Below are 21,791 nucleotides of genomic sequence, written 5' to 3'. Positions count from 1 at the left end.
ACTCAAATGTAACTTAATTGCTTTATTGTGATGTTTTTAAATAAAATAGATAAGGACATAAGACTCAGTCCCTACTTTTAAAAGTTACTGATTTAATAAAGTAATAACCCTGGAATGTAAATACTGCCCATCCTGTAGAGCAGCTCAAACGTCTCCCTCAAACAAGTCTGATGGCTTTTTGATTTTCTTCGGCCCTGCCTTTGATGGCCCTCCGTCACAGACCCTCCGCCCACCCAGGTTTTTATCCGAGGGCCAATGGCTGCCTTCTTTCCACTGTCCTGCAGGCACAAAGGGCTTTTAACGGCCCTTGGCATGTGGCTCAATGGGGACAGGAGACTGACCCATCCCCTCCTCAACACACACACACACACACACACACACACACGGATATACAACCACATACACAAAACCCACATGGAGGTACATGCATGATTTCTCTTTGCCCCTACCCCCAACAAACACACACACAGACACACACACTGGGTGTAGTCGTTTGTGAGCCGACGGTAAAACAGGATCACCACAAACTAGACAGAGAGTCAGGGACAGCTTGAGGCCGTGAGGCAACACCAAAGGTGTCACGCTGCAAGCTGAAATGTGTATGTGTGATGGCAGAGTTCATCTGAACAGGAAATGCTTATGACTTGCTGACTCAGAAAGGCTAAATGTATATTTAAATGCATCCGACATCCCTTTTTTTGTAAACATATTGTTTTTACAGAATTGCTGACTAAAGTGTTCTAGGGGTTTGTAATATTTAAGTTTAACTGGTTTTACCCCAAAACCTCGGCTTGTTGTCATTGCTTCAAGAATCCTCTCAATGGCAAAAAAAATAAAACAGGTGAATGAAGAGGAATTTGTTTTCTGTGGGTGTTTTTATGAGACAGTGGATCTTTCAGATCAATTCAAAAGAGGTCCTATAGTTTGCACGGTCCACATTTTATCTTGAGTGTTTGATGCAGTGTGGGACTCACAATGGCCTGGTCTTGGTGTTGGCTCTGTCCCAACGTCTCAAAGTGTTGGCCTTGTCTCGGTGTTGATATACTGTCTTCATGACCTGGTCTCGGTTTAGGTGGTCTTGACTACAACACTGCGGACACCATCACATACTGTTATGGATCAGCTTGTTATAAGCTCTTCATTGAAGCTATTTGAAGTTTACACTGACAGCCTTCATGTTTTTATGGCAGTACCATTTCATCAAGTGAATTAAAAAATGTCCTGTGCATAATTTTATACCCAAAATTCAATCTGAAATATTTGGTATCTTTGGAAATATGTTGTATGTATGTTTGGCAGCACAGAATTAGTTTGTATTGAACATCCTTCAAGACGATAACACAGATGACATCATTTCTCACATCATCTCACAACACCAGAGAATGTGATCACAGTTGCCAACATTCTTTGCATTCCGTTTCGACCTTTGTTGCATCTCTTTCCCTCAGTGCCTATTGTTCTTGAAACTATCACAAAAAAAGCATTAAATGTCCATATATATATATATATATATCATTGAGTGTATACCAAGCACGAAAGGAAAAGTAATTTCCACATGTGGTAAAAACTTTAATTCCAATCCTTGGTCTGCATGTACAAATATCTATAAAAAGTGAACACATTCACTCTTTGTATGTACATTTTGCAGCAAGAAGTGAACTTGGGCCCCGACAAGAAGACGGAGAGGAAAGAGGGACAATACAAGATAGTGATATTTACCACCTACACATCCATCAGTTTAGTCCCGTCACCAAAATTTCATTCAAGCGCTCATAAGTCCCTTTGACTGTACGTTCCTCCTCCAGCAACAAGATGCATACATACAGGAGGCAGAGTAGTTGAGCAAAGCATTGCCATTATTCAAACACAGTAAGTCAAACCATGCAAACAGACATCATCAAGTACTTCATTTTCATATATATATTTATAATCTTAAAATATTTATGTGCAGCTTATATGACAAGGAATAAAATCGGCAACACCAACAGTAACAACCTTGTGTGGTGTTAGGGAGTTTTTACAGAGGTATCACAGAGATCTGATCTGTCAGGAATGTGGTTTAGACACTATCTATGCATGACAAAACACAGAGAGGGCACCTGTTTCTCAGCTTGTGTGTGTGTGTGTGTGTGTGCGTGTGTGTGTGTGTCAGTGTGTTGTATACATCTGCTATTGGATCACATTCTTTGGACACAGCTGCAGAAATGAAGGAAAGTAAGAACGGTGGAGGAAACAAATCTTAACTCAGAGAAAAAAACACCGATTGGGATATATCTGGGAGGACTCTGATAACGTTATGTTAAAAGACAGTAATGCTCAAAATCTGTGACAGACATAAACTAACAAGGAACCCAACATACATTTGTAGTAATAAAAGCCGTACTGGTGGCAGATATAGTAAAGGAGGGGCAACAAGAAAACAATCTTTTTTTTTTTTTTTATTGACCTCTGCCAGGCTCCTCCATTTCTATATGCATGCAATGTGAGATCAAGTGGTTTCCTCCAGAGAAGTGGCTTGTATACCTGTATGTAAATATGTGTGTGTGTGTGTGTGTGTGTGTGAAGTGTTCAAGAATTAATTGATATTCCCCTGGTAATTTAAAGTCGAGTCATCAAACAGCGGGTTCTTCACTTCCATCTCTCCAGTCTGTGAAAGAGGGAAGAAAATGGATTTTCAGTCATATAACATCATCAGAACGGATTTGTTGGTGTGTGTGTGTGTGTGTGTGTGTGTGTGGGTGTGTGTGTGTTCCCACCGGTGCAAGTCCGGGGCACTCGTATACTGTGAAGTCTCCGCCCACTTCCTCCTCATCTGATGTGACCTCGGAGTCAATGACTTTCTGCTCAGGTTCGTTACTGAAGAAGGAAATAAAAAGACAGTGGAGTTGCGGCAAAGAGGTGACACAGTTAGAGGAAGTGGTTGAACAATTTAACTCTGCATTAAGACATGAGAGATAAGAAAAAGAAAAAAAGCTAGGGAGTGGCACAGAGAGTGTCGAAAAAACAAACAGAAAAAAACTTACTTTCCCATCGAGAGCATCTGCTGTTTTTGATGTTGGTAGTGATACATTTGAGCGCTTTGAGCCAGATTCTTATCGCCAATCTGAGGACACAACAGAGAGTGTGGATGACACGTTTGAAAACACATCTTCTGTGCACAGGGCACAATCACATCTTGTGGTTATTACAGAAAAAAAAGTGAGAAATGGAAACAAAGCGAGCTCTAACAATAGAAGTTAGCTGAAGGAAACGCTGTGCGCTTACAGAGGGAACGTTGGTTGTGGTTGGGGGTGCGCTTGCCCCTCTGAAAGCAGGGTAGTCCACCTTCTGAGCCAGACGCGAGTCTTTCCGCAACCTGTGGGGGACAGCGTGAATCTGAGTTTCCTGTTTCTGACAGCTGTTAAAAACACCCTTTCAGCTAAGCTCACACATCTTGTGATACGTGAACAGCAAGTCGGCCTTTAAGGGCGATCAATAGGTGTAAATGATCAAACAACCAACATGAAGTGAAATTGACTGAGAAATCCATTCAACAAATAATCACTGGTCACAAAATGAAAAAACAAAACAAATTTAGTTTTATCAAGAGTTTTTCTTACTCTTTCTGTGAAGTCATATTAAATCAACCAGCAGAGCTCAAGGAAATACTTTGTTCTTCGTGACTTTTAGCTGATAGTTGAATGAATCTGTTAATGGCTCGCGTTGAAGGCTGACTCCTCCATAAAATGTTGTGGAATTGATGATGTTTTTTTTGCTGCAATTGAACGATGTGATACATACTTCAATTTAAATATCATGATGCCAGCTTAAATTTATTTTCTCTAAATGTTAATTTTTCAGATATTTATGAGTTTAAATTATGCACAATTGTGTATATTATAAATTCTCTCCACCCAATTACAAAAATTACAAAAATAAAGTGCATTTTTTTCTGTCATTTGTATTAATCTACAAGTATTAACATTTGACGTCATACGGTTTATTACGCAATTAAATCTCAAACCCAGATTGGTCTTTCTAGTGCATTTAATTTGGTTTAGAGAAATTCCTCGACAACAAAAAGATGAACTCAAGCTTTCTCTTACGTCACTTGTGAATTCAGGTGTTCAGACTTACTTGATGTAACAGACGCTTGCCAGGATCACTGCCACAGTGCCCACCACCACACACAGCGAGATCACCACTGCAGGTTGATAAAAAAGAAAGAGGAAAACAAAGGGGGAGCCGATCATGTTAAGGAGTAAACAAAGAGTGATTGAGTGGCAGTCAGATGATTTCCCTGCTGAGACATCTTTTTTTATGGGTGATAAATATAATCATATCTTCGCCCATTTGCTCATTATGGGTTGTTATGATCATCTTGGGTAAGATGATCAACACACTGGGATGAATAGAATCAAATATTCAGTTGGGACAAATGAAGAACAGAAGTGATATAATCTTGCTGGTAAACATTCAGACAGCAAACTGCTGAACAAGAAATGAGGCTGACAAGATGACCCAAATCTTAACATGTAATTTGATTGAGTTTTTAATCCATGGTCTGCTTGTATCATTGTCTTGTAGCAGCACTGTATTCTACACCATCAGGCTTTCACTCCCCGGGTGCAGTAAAGCATCCTGGTCTGTGTTGAGGACATAAGATCATACTCACTGATGATAATGTTGTCACTGTTGGATGTTGGCAGACCTATAGGACACCCTCTGCACCGAACTTTAGTGTCCCTGGGCTGGGCGGTTGCTGCGTTGGGAGGGGCAGAGACTGCAGGGGCTGCAGTGGTGGCGTTGAGGTTCTCAGTGAAGAGACGATCCTGGCTCGTCTGTTTGAGTCTGGAGGCATCTGTCCTGCTTTTAACAACATCTGCTTTGGCCACTGCAGAAAGTAAGGAAGACACAAACAGAGGCAGAGTCATAATCAAAGGCTCACATGAGGGGAAATCACAATATCTAATGGAGGTGAATGTCAACTAAAGGACGTGTGGGGATAATGTTAAATCCTGAATCACCTAAAAAAAACAACTCTATAAACTAGAGGAACTTAAAGTAAATCCCACACATCCAAACTCAAAACAGTTTTTTAAAATTGCGTTCAAGGCTCTTACCAGGATGTTGCTTTGGTGGTTTGATATCTGTCACTTCCTGTTTTTCAATGACGGCGTGAAGGTAATCGATCTCTTGATCCAGGTCAGGGTAGAACGCCACTACAGACGAGATTTAAAGTTACACTGATTAACTTCAACATGAATTAACTCGAGTAGAAGTACAAGCTACAATCAAAGAAGAAAGGCAAAAGGATATCCAGATTGCATGTAATGTTGTACCACTCACAGTGACACAAAGGGCTTCTTATTATAAACAAAGCACCTTCATTCACACACATAACATACAAATCGGTTACTAACTGACAGTCACTCCATATGCATCACAAGCACACGTTACAATGACTGAGGTTCCCATATTAACAAATATCTCGCCATAATATTCAATTAATAACCTTCCAACAGAGGAGTGACAATGATTTTCTTCAGGGGTGTACTTAATTATTCTTTAATACACCCCTTAATTAAGTAAACCCCAGAAAACTATTCTGTTTTTAATCAGCTGATTTCTTTTTTCTTAGATTAATCATTTGGTCTATAAAATCAGTTGAAAATAATATCCAAAATTATTAATCTAAACTGGGAAAATGAACCAAGGACATAGCTTTTCTGTCTGAAAAAACATATTTTTGCAGCTTGACCACTTTCATGACCAACTATTGAGTGTAATAAAGGGAGAGACTGGGAGCACATGCATGTGATTCAGCCACATATCAACGTGTTTTTCCAGGGTCTTGCCTCTGAAGTGATGAACAGGGAGTGTGCCCATGTGTGTTGTTTGTTTGTGGACTGATAAAAAAAGGACACAATACTAAACTGTTGTTAACAGCCCTTGAGGCCAGACAGTGAGCCGCATTCCTGCAGTACTGCCGAGGTGTCCAGGGCGACTGGGCCGATAGAGGGTGTGTGTGAGTGTGTGTGTGTGTGTGTGTGGCCGGGGGAGGAAGCACCGCAGGGGGGCCGGAGCAATCAGCCAAACTTTGGCTTCACTGGGTTCTCAGTTGCTACATTCACAATAGATCCCATAGCTCACTGCTAATGGCGGTGATCAAAGGGCTGTTTCCCTTTATAAAAGTTACCCTGCAATATATCAAATTATAGGTACTTGCACGCAAAGCTGGAGAGGCAGCAAGTCATGTGAAAAGAAGAATTAAAAAAAAAAAAAAATCGCAAGAAGCTGAAGTTGCTTGCGTTGCTTGCTAAAGTTGATGACTCAATTCAACATCATTTGCCAATAAAAGGTTTTTTGATGAATGTAGAAACCAGTGAAGATAAATAAATGATCAGTGCAGATAAATCTATCCAAACAAATGTGTTATGGCACATTTTTACACCACCTACATTACATTAATGATTACATAGTCACTTTTGCTCCAGAAGGCCGACCATCTGGCCGAGCTAATATGTATGATATGACATGCCGGCACTTCCACTGCCTGCTTTGTCATTTTCTTACCCCCCTCCACTAATGGCCATTTAGTGCACTCCGTGGCAGGTGTCTGTGGAGGCGGGATGCGCCATCTGTACTTTGCAGGTGGTTGAGAGCTCCAACTGTGCCCGTGTGCTCACCAGGAGCATGTCGTAGTTACAGGATTACATTTTAGAGGAGATTTTAAATGTTGTTTTTTAAATAAGATGTTTATCGCATATTTTTTAAGTGTGGATTTATTTGAAATCAGCAGGGAGATGGGAAAAAATGGGTGAGCAGTAATTAAAAAAAAAAAAGGCGGTGATTTTCTGTATGCGTGTGGTTTGTCACACACTGACTAAACACGCACACCTCTCCTTGTCTAAGAGAGTTTTGTCACCGGCTTGATAATGACCCATAACCTCTTGAGAGGCACCCAGTGGGCAGTTGGGTACAACAAACAAACAATAAACAGCTCAACAGGGATTGAGGATCACACACATCTGTGCTTTTCTATTTTCTCTTTTAAAAAGCATTCACCTTTCTTCCTCCCCCAAACCACATGCATGAACACACACACTCTCCCTTCCTGCCCCCTCGTCCTTGTTTAGAAACTCTAAATCAGACAGATTTCACAGATCTCGCCATTTTTTGGTCGGCAGTTGTGTGGAAATTGCAAATTGTACCGTGATCTACACGCATTCGATTTTGTCGACTAATCGTTTAGTTAATTTGATCGACAGATCTTTAAGACTGAGATTCTCCACAAAGATTCACAATTAAGCAACATTTAAATTCTTAGAAGTAGAAGGACAAGTTGTCAGAGATCACAGTGTCTCCCCTTCACAGTGAGCATGTCCTCAGTCCTGTCTAAGGATTATTGATTTATACTCGGTGTGTGCTGCTGCCCTCTAGTGGGAGATTAAATATGTGACCTACATAGAAGGAAGAGAGACAGCCAGAGGGACTTCAGGTCTGACTGATTGCTTATTCTCAAATTCTCTGAAACCAGAATCTTGACCGACTCCACAGCTAACAAAATACAAAACGGGGCCGGCCTCTTTCAGATCTTTCCAATTCCTGTGTTCTTTCCACGGTGTTTGGAGGAAAGGCCTAATAGGCAAATAAGAGAAAACAGATCAACAAGATCACAGTTGAAACAGCAACTCGTATCTACTGTACTTTGTTAGTGAGCCTGTTTTGAATGAGGGAGTTAAAATGTCATTTTGCCCATGAAATCTAAAGTTGATAAGTTAATGCAGAGGCGCACCCTCCCACCTGCTATAAAAAGTTAGTCACAGATGACTGCAGGAAATCTCTTACAATGTTCTCACCTTCAGTAAACAGTCCCTATTTTTTTTGTCAGAACTTCTGTTGCCATTGTATCTGCTCGTAAACATGCCATGGCTTCTTAGTTTATACAATACTTTCAAAATCAAGAGACAATGCTGAAAATATAAAATAAATTAGTTTTTTAAAGAAAGTATTTTGTTATTCAAGTAATCTAAAAAACAAACATAATATTAAAAAGAAAATAAGTATACGGTATTTCATTTATTTTTTTGAATGTGGTTTAAAATTGTTCTTACAAAAGGCACATTTTCTTCTGAAAATAAACATTACTTTAACTGCAACTGTTAACAGCCATTTACTGCAGCGGAAGAAGCAGAATCCCCTTCCTCGTCTATGACCACATGAGCAGGTCTTAGCTGTTGTAGCTGCGGTTACTTCTCTTGCTAGACATAGTTTGAACTGAAAGTGTAAGAACTGCAGTTGTGTGGAACTGGTGGCTGCTGTCGACTCAAACAGGAGAGAAGTGTTTCCCACAGGATTTTTTGAGACTATGTCGGGTGGACCTCCGATCCTGTGGCAGGGCACCCTCTGGCTGAACATTACACCATGCAGTTACAAAGTGTGACTGTTTACAATTGTAAAAAAAGCCACAAAAAAATGTCACGCTGAAGCTATTTCACAGATTAAGTGTGCCAAGTGGAAAAGCATTATGTGTAGAAATGGTGGCATCAACATCCATGAATCTGTATATAAATAATTAACTCGGATATCAGAGGGTGATGCCATTCATTTCACAGTTTAGAAGCAACTCACTCAGTCCCTCAAAAGGTGTCAAAATGTTTATTTAATTGTTAATAAGCTAAAACTGTCGTTTGGCTCCATCAGTTTATTCATCTAACTTCACGTCATTAAAGTAAACTGCTGCAGGATATCTGTTCATGTTTTGTGTAGCTGAGCGCCTAAAGCGGTGGTTTGAATGCCATTGTCTTTACAGTTTGTCGATTGCTGTCTATTGTATATTGTATATTGTATAAAGTAAAAACATACAAACATGCGTGCACAAAAATAGACCGTAAAACCCCGGGCTACATGGAGACAGCCCTGCCTTTAGCACATACGCAATTTAACTGCATATAATTGAAGCATACAATTCACGTACTTTGTGCGGCTGCTGAACAAAGGACATGGCTTTGAGGTGTACTGTGTGTTTACCAATGGCAGCGCACGCCTCCATGTCAAATACAAACTGGTCCTACTTTCAATAAAAGGTGCTGCCGGCGCCTCCCCCAACCTTGTTCATCCACTATGCTCGTTCATCCTCTTTGTGTTCATTTACAAAAGTGTAGTGGACAAAAAATGTCAACCAAGACCCGACCATCTAATATTAGTTAACAGCTCTATTAAAGCAGCCAGCAGAGGCAGTGTAGATGCCACAGTGGAGCAGTGTGGGGAACAGCACCCTGTAGCTATAGCAGCTTCACACAAAACAGCTTCTACAGCCAGAGAAGGAACAGCAGGAGAGTGACGAGGTAGAATCCTGGGTGCTGTAAAACACTGATAACATGCCGATAGTTCCTGTCCTCCTATACATACACTAAATGATGTATTCCTTTCTGGCCCACATAAAGATCTCAGCGTCTAATTCTCTCAAAGCACGTTAATTTAAGAAAAAGGGGCTTTGTGATGTTACTGCAATTATTCTACAGAACAGTACAAACTCTGAAAATTCAACCTGGCTGCAAGGCCAGTGAGTCAGCTTGATGGTGATGACAAGATGTGTGAAGTCGAAGAACAAATGGTTCGATTTTCTCACGAATTTTCTCTTTAGTCACGAGCGTATATGTGCGGAAGTGAGACAAATAAAAGAAGAAGAGAGAGAATGAACCGACGACTACTACTATGGGGGTGCAGGAAAACCGTGCGTCAGAATCAACAGTTTTGATAATGTGTATTTTTCATGCTTTAGCAAATGCACAAACATTTTAGATAATCAGCTGTTTAGTCCTGAAAACACAGCCATTACATTTCCTCTGAGCGACTTGTAAATTGTTGTTTGCAGCTTGTAATGCTGCTAAACAACCAAGGCAGCAGCTGGACGATGCAGATTCTATCGGGTTTTGATGCATCGCTGACAAACCAAATAAACCTAAATGTTGTATATTTAGGACAGTGAATTTCTAGTGATTTCATCTGCTTATTTCAACATTTTGCGCGTGTCCCGCGTACACGTATCCACACCAGTGTGAAAAAGAGTCAGAATTGGTCTCCCATGCGGATCTCTGTGTTCTGTGGTCTCTCAGGGCTTTATGTAACCACTAGGGAGCTAAGCTGAGGCTTATGATGTGCGGGATTCACAACACCACGCAAACAAAAGCCTCACACATGAGTTACACTACAGAGTCAGGTTTTATCATCAAAAAAACAACTTCCTCTTTACTTCTGCATGATGTGACCTTTCTCTCCAACACATCCTCACACTCATCTCCTCCTCATGTTCTCCTCTCTCTCTCTGATGCTGCCGCCAATTATTTGAGCCAAGTTTGTATCCTCTCCTGACGCAGACCCATCTAAATTATTAATCCTGCAGAGCACACACACACACACCGACAGACATAAATAAACAGTCAGTCACACACACACACGCTAGTGCACTCATATATACACAAGATGTTTCAATTTCTCTCCCATTTCTACTGCGCCATTGAAACACGGCGTGTGTGCCAGCAGTGCGATGTCATGCCATGGAAATCAGAAAAATACGATTTATTTTTTCCGCAGCTTGGCTCTTTCGTTGAACGAAGTTAGATTCAGTGATGAAGATGAAGGGCGAGAGAGAGAGAGAGAGAGAGAGAGAGAGAGAGAGAGAGAGAGAGAGGGGGAATGTCGTCTAAGTGATTAAAGCCGGTGTGGGGGCGACGCGTGTGTGTGTGTGTGTGTGTTGCAGACGCAGCAGTGGATTAAAAAAAACACAGAGGATCAGACCGTACCATAGTTGTCAGAGGTATAGATGGAGGGAGAGCGAGGACCAGAGAGGCAGGAGAATGGGACAAGAAAGGAGCAAATTAGAGGAGATACATGAGATATGGGGGAGGAGAAGGAAAGCACAGACGCAATAAGGCAACTGGGGAAAAAGAGGTGGAGCGGAAGAGAGAAGCGGGCAACAGGATACTGAGGTCAACTGGAAATAAAAGAGGCAGTGACACAGAACGAATGTGCAGTGAGGATGTAAAGGAAAGCAGAGAAAGAATGGCAGCGAGTCAGTCAGTGCATTTACATGCACGCTTGTTGTGTTACTGTCATTTAAAACTGAAGCAGGTTGTCTTCGTAGAATTGAGGTTGCAATTCATCAGTATTAATCAATCTTCAATTTACTCTTGTCCAGCTTAATCTTTACTGTTTTCATTCAGAAATCACACAAGTCATAAAGAGTCAAAAATATATTGTCTCCATTAACTGCTTTTGTCTATAAAAGGCGACGTCTTTTCATTCCTTGTTTCGTCCGACCGAAAGCCCAAAATCCAAAGATACTCAATTTACAGTATTAGAAGCATGAAATCCTCACATGCTGGAACCAGACAATATTTCACATTTTTGCTTGAAAATTAACTGAAAATAGTAGCTGGCATTTCATTGCAGGGTACCAGACATCCTTACATCCTTTTTACTCTAATGTAAAATGACCTAATCTTACCATCTCAAGTTATTTATGCGCATATAAATAAAGTTAGTCGGTCAGTGGGTTGAGGAAACCGACCTCCCCTGAAGTAGTGAACACGTCTGAAAAGATTCGGGTTCAGCTATAATGTGATCAAACGAAAACGAGCTTGTGTGTGTGTAGCGAATGCAAACCTGCATGAAGTGTGTTTGTGTGTGTGTGAAATCTGTATGCAGTATATATATCATACCATGCGGACGGTGCCTCTTCTTCACCGTGCAGCGACCTTCCTCGTTCTCCTCAAACAGGGCGAGGCAGTGGCCACATCGGGAGGAGCCAGGCCTGCAGATGTGGCGTCTCTCTTTAGCACAGTCTATATGGTGAGGGCACTTACTGCCAGCTGGGAGAGAGAGAGAGAGAGAACACAACACTTTCATTCGTATCCAAACAACAATAATGTGATGCAGAAATTGGGCTTTTTAATGAGGTAGTTAGACAACAAGTCTTTGTGTGGAAAAAGTGCGATAAAAAAAGGCTCTCAATAAGAGATGCTTCAAATTTTCATTAGTGAATGTGTGAGCTCTTCCTGCTGTAACCTCATCAAGGCGTCCATACGGGCATGGTTTGCCAGATAGGACAAGAATGTTTGGATAGTAAGAAATTTGTATTACATTTGTATTTCTTTTTCTGCATTTCACAATGTGGTGAGCCCCACCTGTTATGACAATCGGAGTCAGGTTAAACCAAAGTAAAGAGTGATCGGGAGCTGCACTCTCACAGATCGGCCCTCAATCACGGTTCGATAAATAGACTATTTCGATATATACGCGCAAACACACGCAGGAAGGAGTGGGTCGCAGGGCCACAGCAGGTGTGTTTGGTAGCAGAGGGCAGGAGGAGCACTTGAGTGCAGAGCGGATAATGAGCCCCGGCAGAGCTGCACAGGAAGCCGGCTAAAAGGTGAACAGCACAGTGGGTGTTTACACCGACATAACAGACAGCAGGTGAGATATGGAGGAAAGATGAGCCCGGTGTCTTTGGGGGGGATAATGGGTCTCAAAAGGTCAGGGTTGTTCAAGTCTAGAGCTGACAGGAAAAAAAAGGGGGGTGAGCTTGGTGAGTGTATTTAAATGATCTACTGAAGAGGGCAAACAGGTCTACTGTATAATTCACTTCGATGTGGCTTTAATAAATCACGACTCACTGAGGCGTTATGAGATACAATATTGCATCTTCGGCGTGTTTTTTCTTGAGCACTGCTACTAAGTGCGGTCATACGTCCTTTCTAAACCAGGATTACACATTCATGACAGGAAATCACTGAGAAATCATGGCAACAAGGCCTGTAACACCAGGAAAGGATGCTTTTGATGCTGCAGAGATGAAGAGCAGATAGAAGAGTGGCAGAGGACTTGCCTTTTGTATCTGTGTACACATGCGTAAATGTGCATGCATCCTTTCATCGATACATTTCTTTATCGAAATAAAAATAGACCATGGGTATTCCAATATTTAATATTTACTGTTGTGTCTCTCAATTTTTGAAATGTGCTCATTACTTTGCACTTGTGTGGATTGACTACATATGTCGGACCGCCCGAGGCAGACTGTCGGACCTTGTTGCAATAAAATGAGAGGTTTATGCTCTGGTGCTCGGAAACACTACCGCTTTGGTCTACGGGAACCGACAAAATCAGAGTTCCTCGTAGTAGCTTTATGACGCACTGAAAAGGGAACGTTACAACATTATGAAAGGATTCACCGATTCAATTTGTGTTCACAATACTGGTTGCTCGAGACAGATACAAACATCTGTTTTGAACTTCTTTCATCAAATCCTAAACATAAATCTTAAAACCTTATGAACTAAAAGCTAAAGAAAAGAAATAACCAACAGCTAAAATGAGCAAATCCACGCTACTGGAAACTAAAACATTAAAGAAACACTAATGAAAATCTCAATCTTTCAACAACATCACACATTTGGATTGCAAACACCACAGACGGTAGACCCCCCTCCCCCGCCGACATACACATTTCGACTAATCTAAACATCGCAACAACACCAGGGAGCTGGACGCACACACACACACACACACACACACACACACACACACACACACACACCCACATCTTCTCATGGTCTGCCTCAGGGAGTGAGCGGTGGAGTGACGCATGTGTAATCTGAGAAGGCTTTGTTTTCTGTTCGTGTCAAAGACACAGAAGGAGCAGGAGGATGGGGATGTTTCTGTAACATCTGTATAGCTGAGGGGCCAATGGCTTATTCACTACCATAAAACTAACCTGCAGGTATACAGACAACTCCCACAGCGTCTTTGGTCGTTGTTTAACGTCTCATTTCCCCCCACCCACAGCTTGGCAACAACTCTGTCACTTCTGTGTTTAATTGCGGCCTCACCTGCGATGCCACGTTACTCCACATCCTTGAGTGTGACATGCTCATGTGCCGAGCCTCACTCTGTTTGCCGTTTTCTCTCCTCTTCCTCCCCCAGTTGTCGTGGCTTCTATTCTTACATGGCACGTGGCCTCCTTTTAATTTCCCTCCAGGTATCTATTTCACGTGTTCTTATTGATTACCGTCGAGCCCCATGACCTTATAGAAGACATTAATGTCACTGGAACTAGATCTTGGGCACGTGCCTGTGCAAGTCTTATTCTCACTCAGTCAAAACATGACTGAATGTGTTGGCTGAATGGCTTTAGTCTCAGACTTTTTTTTTTTTTTTTTTAAACATACGCACAACGATATGTTCACATGTGTACAACAATATGTTCACATGTGCTATCATTCAAATGTCTGACAGCCAGAGATGGGAACAGCTCTAGAATGAAAGTGTCTGCAGTGAAGCAAGACACACATACAACTCAGTATCACAGGAGAGCGTACAGAGATATTGTTGCAATTAAGTAGCAATAACGCATCGCAAGAGACGGTATCTCAGTAGAAAGCTGAATCATTCGGTGCATTTGTCCAGACTCCACATATCATCATGCACAGAAAAGACAATTTGTAAATCCTGGCACGTACAGTAAAGGAGTCCCTGGTGTCTCAGACAAAAAAAAAAAAAGGCATTAAATCCCTGTTATGAAAGCGAGAAAGCAATGGCCTCTATATTTCAGAAATCGGCCGTCTTTATTATAATGGAGCTAGCATCTCAGCACCTCCAGCCAGCACTTCATCGGTTATTCATCACGTTGGATGTTAATATGGTGCAGTCACATGAATGCAGAGAATTATTCTCCTCACTCACACACACAAGCAGCCATATATACACAAACACACACCCAGTCACCAACCGACTCTGTGCGTGCTTCATCGTGACTGTGTGAGACGTGGAACGGTGAGAAAACAAAGTGTGAAAAGTAGGGAAGAGCTGTTGTTTTTTAAACACTATATGCCAACAAATATGGATTGAAACACAATACATGTTAGATACATGTTGTGAATTTTGGCAATACTACTTCCATCTCTTTTGAATAAATTTGGACTTTACCAAATGCAGCCACCACTGAAATGTAATAATTCTACTAATTTTAAATTATTAATAAAAATAGTGTTGCTAAACTTTAAATACTAGACATGCAAAAAAAGGCCAGATTATGAATGATGCTTCAAAGCTTCAAACTTGTTGGTATTTTACCAAACTCACAAATACATAATGGAACTTTTTCTAAACACAGACGAACCTATGAAGATGCTCATAATGATAATTACATGTCAAAGCAGCTCAAATCTCTGTGCCAGGATAACAAAGGAGTCGCACAAGTGAATGTCAAGTCGCCACAGGTGGGTGGACTTGAGCCGGCGTGCCTCCCACATGGAGCCGCCGCTAATTAGAAAACTCAATCAAGGAGGAAGATGAATAAGAAATCGAGAGACAGACTGGGAGATGGAGATGGAACAGACACGTTCCTGTGGTACATCGAGTCGTTCGTTATCGGCGAAGACGGTGGAGGTGTGGAAAAAAACATCACGTAACTCAGGGACACAGAAAGCAGCCCTTGGAACGAATGAAAAATGACTTTCTTAACCATCTGCTGCTGCTGCTGTTGCCAGGCTGTTGCGCTCAGCAGCAGCTCTGCCAGAGAGAGCTGAGAGGTAAACAGAGGCATTGTCACAGCCTGGTGAACATCCACACACCCACACACTTTCATGTCACCATTAACTTGTGCTCCTTCAAGCTGTTCCACAGCTACTATACAATAAAATGTCACCCAAATCTGTAATAGTGTGTGTGCATGTGTGTACGTGAGGGAGATTTAGAGAAGTAGGAGGAAATGGGTAGGCCATACACTCCCATTGTGCGCCTTTCCTGACTCTCTGATAGCAGACAGGAAGTAAGACAAACACTCCAAATCAAGTGGAAACATTGAAGAGCTCTGCTCGGTGCTCTTCACTTGATATATTACCACACTTTATTTCCACATGGATAACGTGCGTGCGTGTGCTCATGTGCAACCATGCTCCTGTTTATCCAACGGGCCTCACTCCAAAAATGACAACAGCAAACAAATGCCAAGCAGCCTGTTTCTAGTTTATTGTTTTAATAGGCATCAGTTGGGACAAGTACTGCTATATGCTGCGAGTCAGGATTCGGCAATATGACAATATGCTGTGTAAGCCATAACCAGTCAGATATTCTGCCGTACTAATTATAGAGTGGTAGCTATCCTTTGTGACTGCTGGCCAAACGTCATCTACTCCATCCAAGGGCACAAATATGGGATTTGTTGGACAGAAATGCAGTTATACGGTTTTGAATATTTTCTATGAAAACTTAATTTACAGTCTTTTATGATGAAGTGACAGATTTTTTTTAAGGATCCATTTTAATAGTTTTAAAAAGGGATTAGCATACAAACTAACTGTTCTGTGTATTCATCTTATCCAAAAACAGGTTCTCAATTGATTATCCAGAAAAGTTTCAATATCTTATTAAATACAATATGATATTGTCACGTAAAATAACATATACCGCAATAACATATTTTATATATAAATATATAAAACATATATGGATATAGTGCAGTGTAGTAGTGGGCAATATACACAATATCCACTCCAATACAACCCAATAATCTCAATTAAATAACATTTTTAGATCAGTAACTGTAATAAAGAGGGCAAATAATGGGGCAGACAGAAGAACGAAACAATTGTGTGATCAGGATTTAAGCATATATGAAACTGTTAGAAATAGAAATAACAGTTGAGCATATGGAAAGAAAATGTATTTTCCTTGCTCAGCTAAAAAAAACACAGCATATCATAACAAAAATGAGCACATTTCGTACAGGTCCTTGTTCCGTGGCTTTGCGTGGCCAAGGAATTAATCGGAAAATTGCTCATTCAGCTCTGACTCTTTAACAAAAACAGCCACATAAACTTACACATAGCTTCACTTCCCAGTAAAAAGGTGTCAGAAAGCCACGAGCCTACGTCAGATGACTAACTGTGTGGAAACTGTCTGCCTTATCAGTTTCAGTTACCAGTGTAGTGTAGGTGTTGAGTTCCCACCATAATCTGATTCAGTGACTCCTACATGTAACTTTTTTTTTTGCCACACTTCGTGGAAAAAGGGTGCGTGACGTAGCACCTGTTCAACACACAAGACACAGATCATAATGCTGAGGAAGGAAATAGGAGTAGTGTTGGTTACGTGACTTTAAGGTGAAAAGGAAATGAAAGTAAAAAAAAAAAAAGTCAAAGAATTTCATCACCAAAAGAACTCAAGGTGAAACCAGTCTTTGTTTCCCCTCTCACGTGGAGCCGTCGTGTCTCTCCTGCGTTATCTCGCTCATCATTTTTCTTTTCTGTTGCAGCAGCTTCTTTTGTGTCACACAATGCCGATTTGAAATCATTACACAGAGCGGATAATTACTGTGTCATTATCGTCAGAGTGGGGCAGAGCAGCACACCCCGCAGCAAACAGAACAACGGTTGAAGGGAATTGTACAATGGCAGCAAGTATGTATGTGTGTGCGTGTGTATGTAAAAGCTTCCGAAATTTGTCTTTTTTGTTATTTTACCTTTTTCATGGTCGTCATGTTTGTTAGCCTCTGGATGGTCCAGTTGTTAGAATAGTCTTGTGTTATGTAATACTGCGTATTCAATAACTGGATTAACCAATGCAAACAAAAAACCCCAAATTGATTGGGCTGATTTGGCTCACAATTGCCGTCAACTTAGTTTTTCAATAGCAAACCTGTTGTATTGTTTCACCCGGTGTCATGTTGTCAAAATAACTTGCTGCGATATCTAGGACAGAGAGATTTCTGGGTATGAGCAATAGTGTCAGCATTTTTTGGGGTGCATTCTTGGTAAGGATGTGGCTACACACACATGCAAAGTTGCACATGCAAAACCGCTGACATAGATAAACTGTCTCTTTTCTGATTAAACCCAAAAAAAAAAAATCAAATCAATTTTGATCGAAGGATTGGTTTGGAAAAAAAGACAACTGCCTGTATACGACAACTAAGGTTACGGTGTAGTCCTGAAAACTAAATGAGAATAGTGCGTCTCATTCCGGCTGAACTGTGCCGACTCTGGCTTAGATCAGATGTCTGCGAGCGCTCTGTAAGTTGATTAATTGTGGCCCTCTCATTTCCTGGAGATGTCTGGTAGCCGTGCGGTCTCACATGAAGGTCGGGGGGGAGATAGAAAGAACGAAAGCAACACAGAGCAGTGGTTTAAAAAGGAGCCACAGCAAAGCCTTGGCTGACCACTTATTTTTCAGACCTCCAAGTTGAGGACCACAATGGGAAAGATCAATAATATCTTTCCTGACTGTTGCAATTTCTGTATGATGGTTACCACCATATAATTGGGTCTTTCATCTTTTCTCTCACTGAAGAATGCTGGTAATGTCTAATCCCCTCGAAGACCACACACAAGCTACAAAACAGATCCATTTGAAAAGCAGAGGAAGCACTTGTTAGCTTTAAACTGCATTTTCTAAATGACTTCCTGGCAGCACTGACTTCAATATAAATCTAATGTGTGGAGAAAAAGAGGCAGATTTAGTGATTTGCCATCGGAACCTTTTAGATGTGGTGTTATTTTTTGTTGGCAAATCTGACAAATAACAATGCCATGTAACCATTAACTAGTCTTTTAATCGCATACTAACATAGATACACTAAATCTGCAGTGACGATACAAATGCTTAAGCATATAAGCCCTCATCTGTGCTCTTTATGCCGCATGCAGTTTGCTTTTCATAGCTCTCAATCCCATCTACAACATCCGCAGATGACTAATTAATGCTGCAGGGCAACAAAAAAAAGGTGATTGAAAAACACTGCAGCCAGTGTGTGTGTGTGTGTGTGTGAGACACTGAAGATATTAATCGTTAAAGATTAATCCTGGTGGAAGGAAAGGCCGGAGGCAGTGGGTCTCTGAATAATCATCGCACCAGCTCACTGTGGGTTCGGTGAATGACAAACCTGGCATTTAAACGTGGCGGCACAACAATGGTCCGGGTGAATTAGAATATTGAGAATTGATGTTGATACAGGGAAATGATAAAAATTACAGCAGCAAGAACCTTCATATATATATATATATATATATATATATTCGTGAAAAAGTTGATTATTCTGCTGCTAATTCGACAGCAAGCATACAAGACATTTATGTGATCAAATGGGTTCATGGAGATTTTGGACAACTTCAATCCCAAGAACCAAATGTTCCGAGAAAGCTTTCTGGCATATTTACACATGATGAAGTGTCGACGTTTGCTGAATCAACCGACCTGATTACTATGCATTTCATGCTGTTGTCACACTCCAGCGAAGTCACCCTGAAACCTGAGTCACTGTTAAAACTGAGTGTGCTTTTTGTGGTTCTGCAGATGCCTCCAATACGATATCAACGACAAATAAAGTACTATTTCCTTAAAAAAGTGCCCGTGGAGTAGATATGACACCATCTTTCCCCCCTCACAGATTTGTTTTTCAGCCCTGGGGATGGGAAATGATGTTATTCGGATTGATGAATTTGGATGAAAAGCATAAAATCGCTTCACAAATTTACAGAAGAATAAAAAAAAAAACCCCACTGAAACTGCGACACATCCTCTCCGTCGTGCACCAGCAAAATTAAGCTTCACACCATCGTGATATCACGCACAGCCTCCGGTGAAGCCGGAGTGGACCACGACGACTGCGTGGATGGGTTTATGTTTTGGTGGGAAAAATATATCAAAGTCTATATATTCACAAAGGTCTGTGTCCAGGTCCAGTCAATACATGTTCAGTGCGAGTGTGAGTGTGAGTGGGGGTGTGTCCTCAGATAAAGGCTAAAGATTACAGGAACCCAGCTGTTGGTTCTCCCACATGGTTTCTGTGTTAAAAGCTCAGAAGCAGATTATCTCCGCAGCAATCATCCCTGTGTGGAGACCCATTACACGCTCACACAGACTGCACTCAAATATGTTTACAATATCTAAAAAACTCTTTCCAGATTAACCAGTCACTCAATTGAGAAAGTATTAACTGATGCATGCCACAACCAGTTGCTTGGCATTCACATTTTCCAAATGTGGAGCAAATTATTAGTTTTTTTGTGGCTGCTGCTCAGATGAAGTAAACAGTAGGTTATTGTCTTCTTTAAATTACACTCAGGTAGAGGTAATATATACTGGTTAATCAGCTAATCAAAGCAATACTCAATCAAACAATAAACAATACAAAAAAAGCAGCTCTATATCACAGTATAAGAATACTTGTATGGCTATTTCCACATGGGTGTCCTATTGAATTGGATTGATTAATGTATGTCTGGGCTAGATTAGTGTAATAATAACAAAAAACTAACCTGTGAGCACACAAGGAAATACATTGAGTAAAGTAACAAGGAAGGGAATTTGTATTTGTTCACCCTTATCCTTTCTTTGTGCTCTTGTGTTACACTAAGAGGTACACCTACCTGTCTAGCCTGTCCAAAACGTCCATCTAAACCTAAACTTTATCAAAAATGACAACGATTAAAATAAAGGCAAAAAAACACGTGTCTCCCTAAAAACGTTACGCAGTGAATTAAAAAAAAAACCAAAGCCGCTTGTCTTGCTGTTTGTCACAAGCTCATCAGTCAAAGACGCCCCAGTGACGGGGATTCATTAGACAGATGACTTACACTAATTGCTGCGTCTGGTGCTGGCTGTGTGTTGTTGTGTATTTACCTGCAGGGCTCGCGCTGACAGCGGCGACACAGTGGAGGACCACGGCGAGTAGCAGCAGCAGCGAGGCCCGGCGCAGGCGTCCGTTCTGCGGGCTGGAGAGCAGCAGCAGCAGCAGCATCCTTGGTGGTGTCTTCTCGGCGTCGGAGAACCGCAGACGGGTAAGGAGTTTGTTGTCATTCCCCCATCACATCTGTCTTGTGTTTTGTATTTTCTGTGGGCTTTTTGTTTTTTGTATCTTTAGCGCAAAGTAGGCTGCACACACACACACAGCGGTAAACCTAGCTGGCCAAAGACGCGACGCAGTCTGTGACACACTGCGCACTGTAATCCGTGGCAGTGCTAAAGATAGCGGACCTTCAAGCAGGGTAGGAGGTAGGAGGTAGGGGGGGTATGCTCGTATGTGCGTGGGTTTGACATGCTGCCTTCAGGTCTCCTCGTAAAACCCACAATATAAACAGATTTATCACTTAACAGACAGCAGAAGTGTGTTTTCCACATTATTATCATCATTATATTTTTATGCGGACGGTCAGAGACTGACAATCCATTAATAACCTGTTCAAATGTGTGCATATTTCTACTCAAGTAAAATATGACAAACGTCTAACGGAGCAAACAACTGAATTGTAAATTGTGCAATCACTGACAACAAAATAATGATTATTGATTTTGAACTTCAGTTTTTGACATACACCTTTAAATCATTTTTTATGCCTTTATCATAAGATCCACCTCATGCGTCTGCAAATTCTTACACTCGAGATGTCACTGTTTCCCACAGCACCTGAAAGCAGCAGTGTACTGAGGGATTACATAGATGAGAGGAGGTACGTGAGACGTGATGACGTGTAAACCGGTTTATTGGTTAAAATAACATTATTATGTGTTTGGTTACATGGTTTACACACCGCTAGAGATGTGCTGATAAAAAGGGATAATATTATTTACATGCTGTTGAGTTCACAACTTATCAACCAATTATGTATTTATGTCTATCAATTTATTCATCATTAAACAACACAGATTGGCTAATAATAGCCTGATGGCGATAGTGGTGGAGGGAGAAAGGTGATTATCAAGTAGTTTATTTGCCAATTCAACAGGATGTAGCAGGTGCAGTAAAAGGA

General features: G+C 41.2%; 1 protein-coding gene across 1 annotated transcript; it reads right to left on the bottom strand.

Moving 5' to 3' along the window:
• Positions 1-1,548: 1,548 nt before the first annotated feature.
• npdc1a (neural proliferation, differentiation and control, 1a) lies at positions 1,549-21,039 on the bottom strand. Its single transcript, XM_031855536.1, has 9 exons — positions 20,665-21,039; positions 11,706-11,855; positions 5,103-5,201; positions 4,655-4,873; positions 4,117-4,183; positions 3,265-3,355; positions 3,024-3,103; positions 2,757-2,856; positions 1,549-2,647 (listed from the first exon to the last, which is right to left on the bottom strand). The coding sequence occupies exons 1-9, from the start codon at positions 20,780-20,782 to the stop codon at positions 2,576-2,578; spliced, it is 996 nt and encodes a 331-aa protein (XP_031711396.1). The 5' UTR covers positions 20,783-21,039; the 3' UTR covers positions 1,549-2,575.
• Positions 21,040-21,791: the final 752 nt, after the last annotated feature.

Source organism: Anarrhichthys ocellatus, unplaced genomic scaffold (assembly GCF_004355925.1).
Source record: "Anarrhichthys ocellatus isolate YVR2014 unplaced genomic scaffold, GSC_Weel_1.0 scaffold16, whole genome shotgun sequence".
NCBI lineage: Eukaryota > Metazoa > Chordata > Actinopteri > Perciformes > Anarhichadidae > Anarrhichthys > Anarrhichthys ocellatus.
Note: the sequence above shows the minus strand (reverse complement) of the source record. Positions and strands in the feature narration are given on the sequence as shown.

Bases quoted from the DNA above. Each gene is read 5' to 3' on its own strand.
- npdc1a (XM_031855536.1), bottom strand. From the start codon at position 20,782: ATGCTGCTGCTGCTGCTGCTCTCCAGCCCGCAGAACGGACGCCTGCGC. The intron at 4,184-4,654 runs GTGAGTATGATC...ATCAACCTGCAG, and splicing joins CAGTGACAACATTATCATCA to TGGTGATCTCGCTGTGTGTG. The intron at 2,648-2,756 runs GTGGGAACACAC...CCTCTTTCACAG, and splicing joins AGTGCCCCGGACTTGCACCG to ACTGGAGAGATGGAAGTGAA.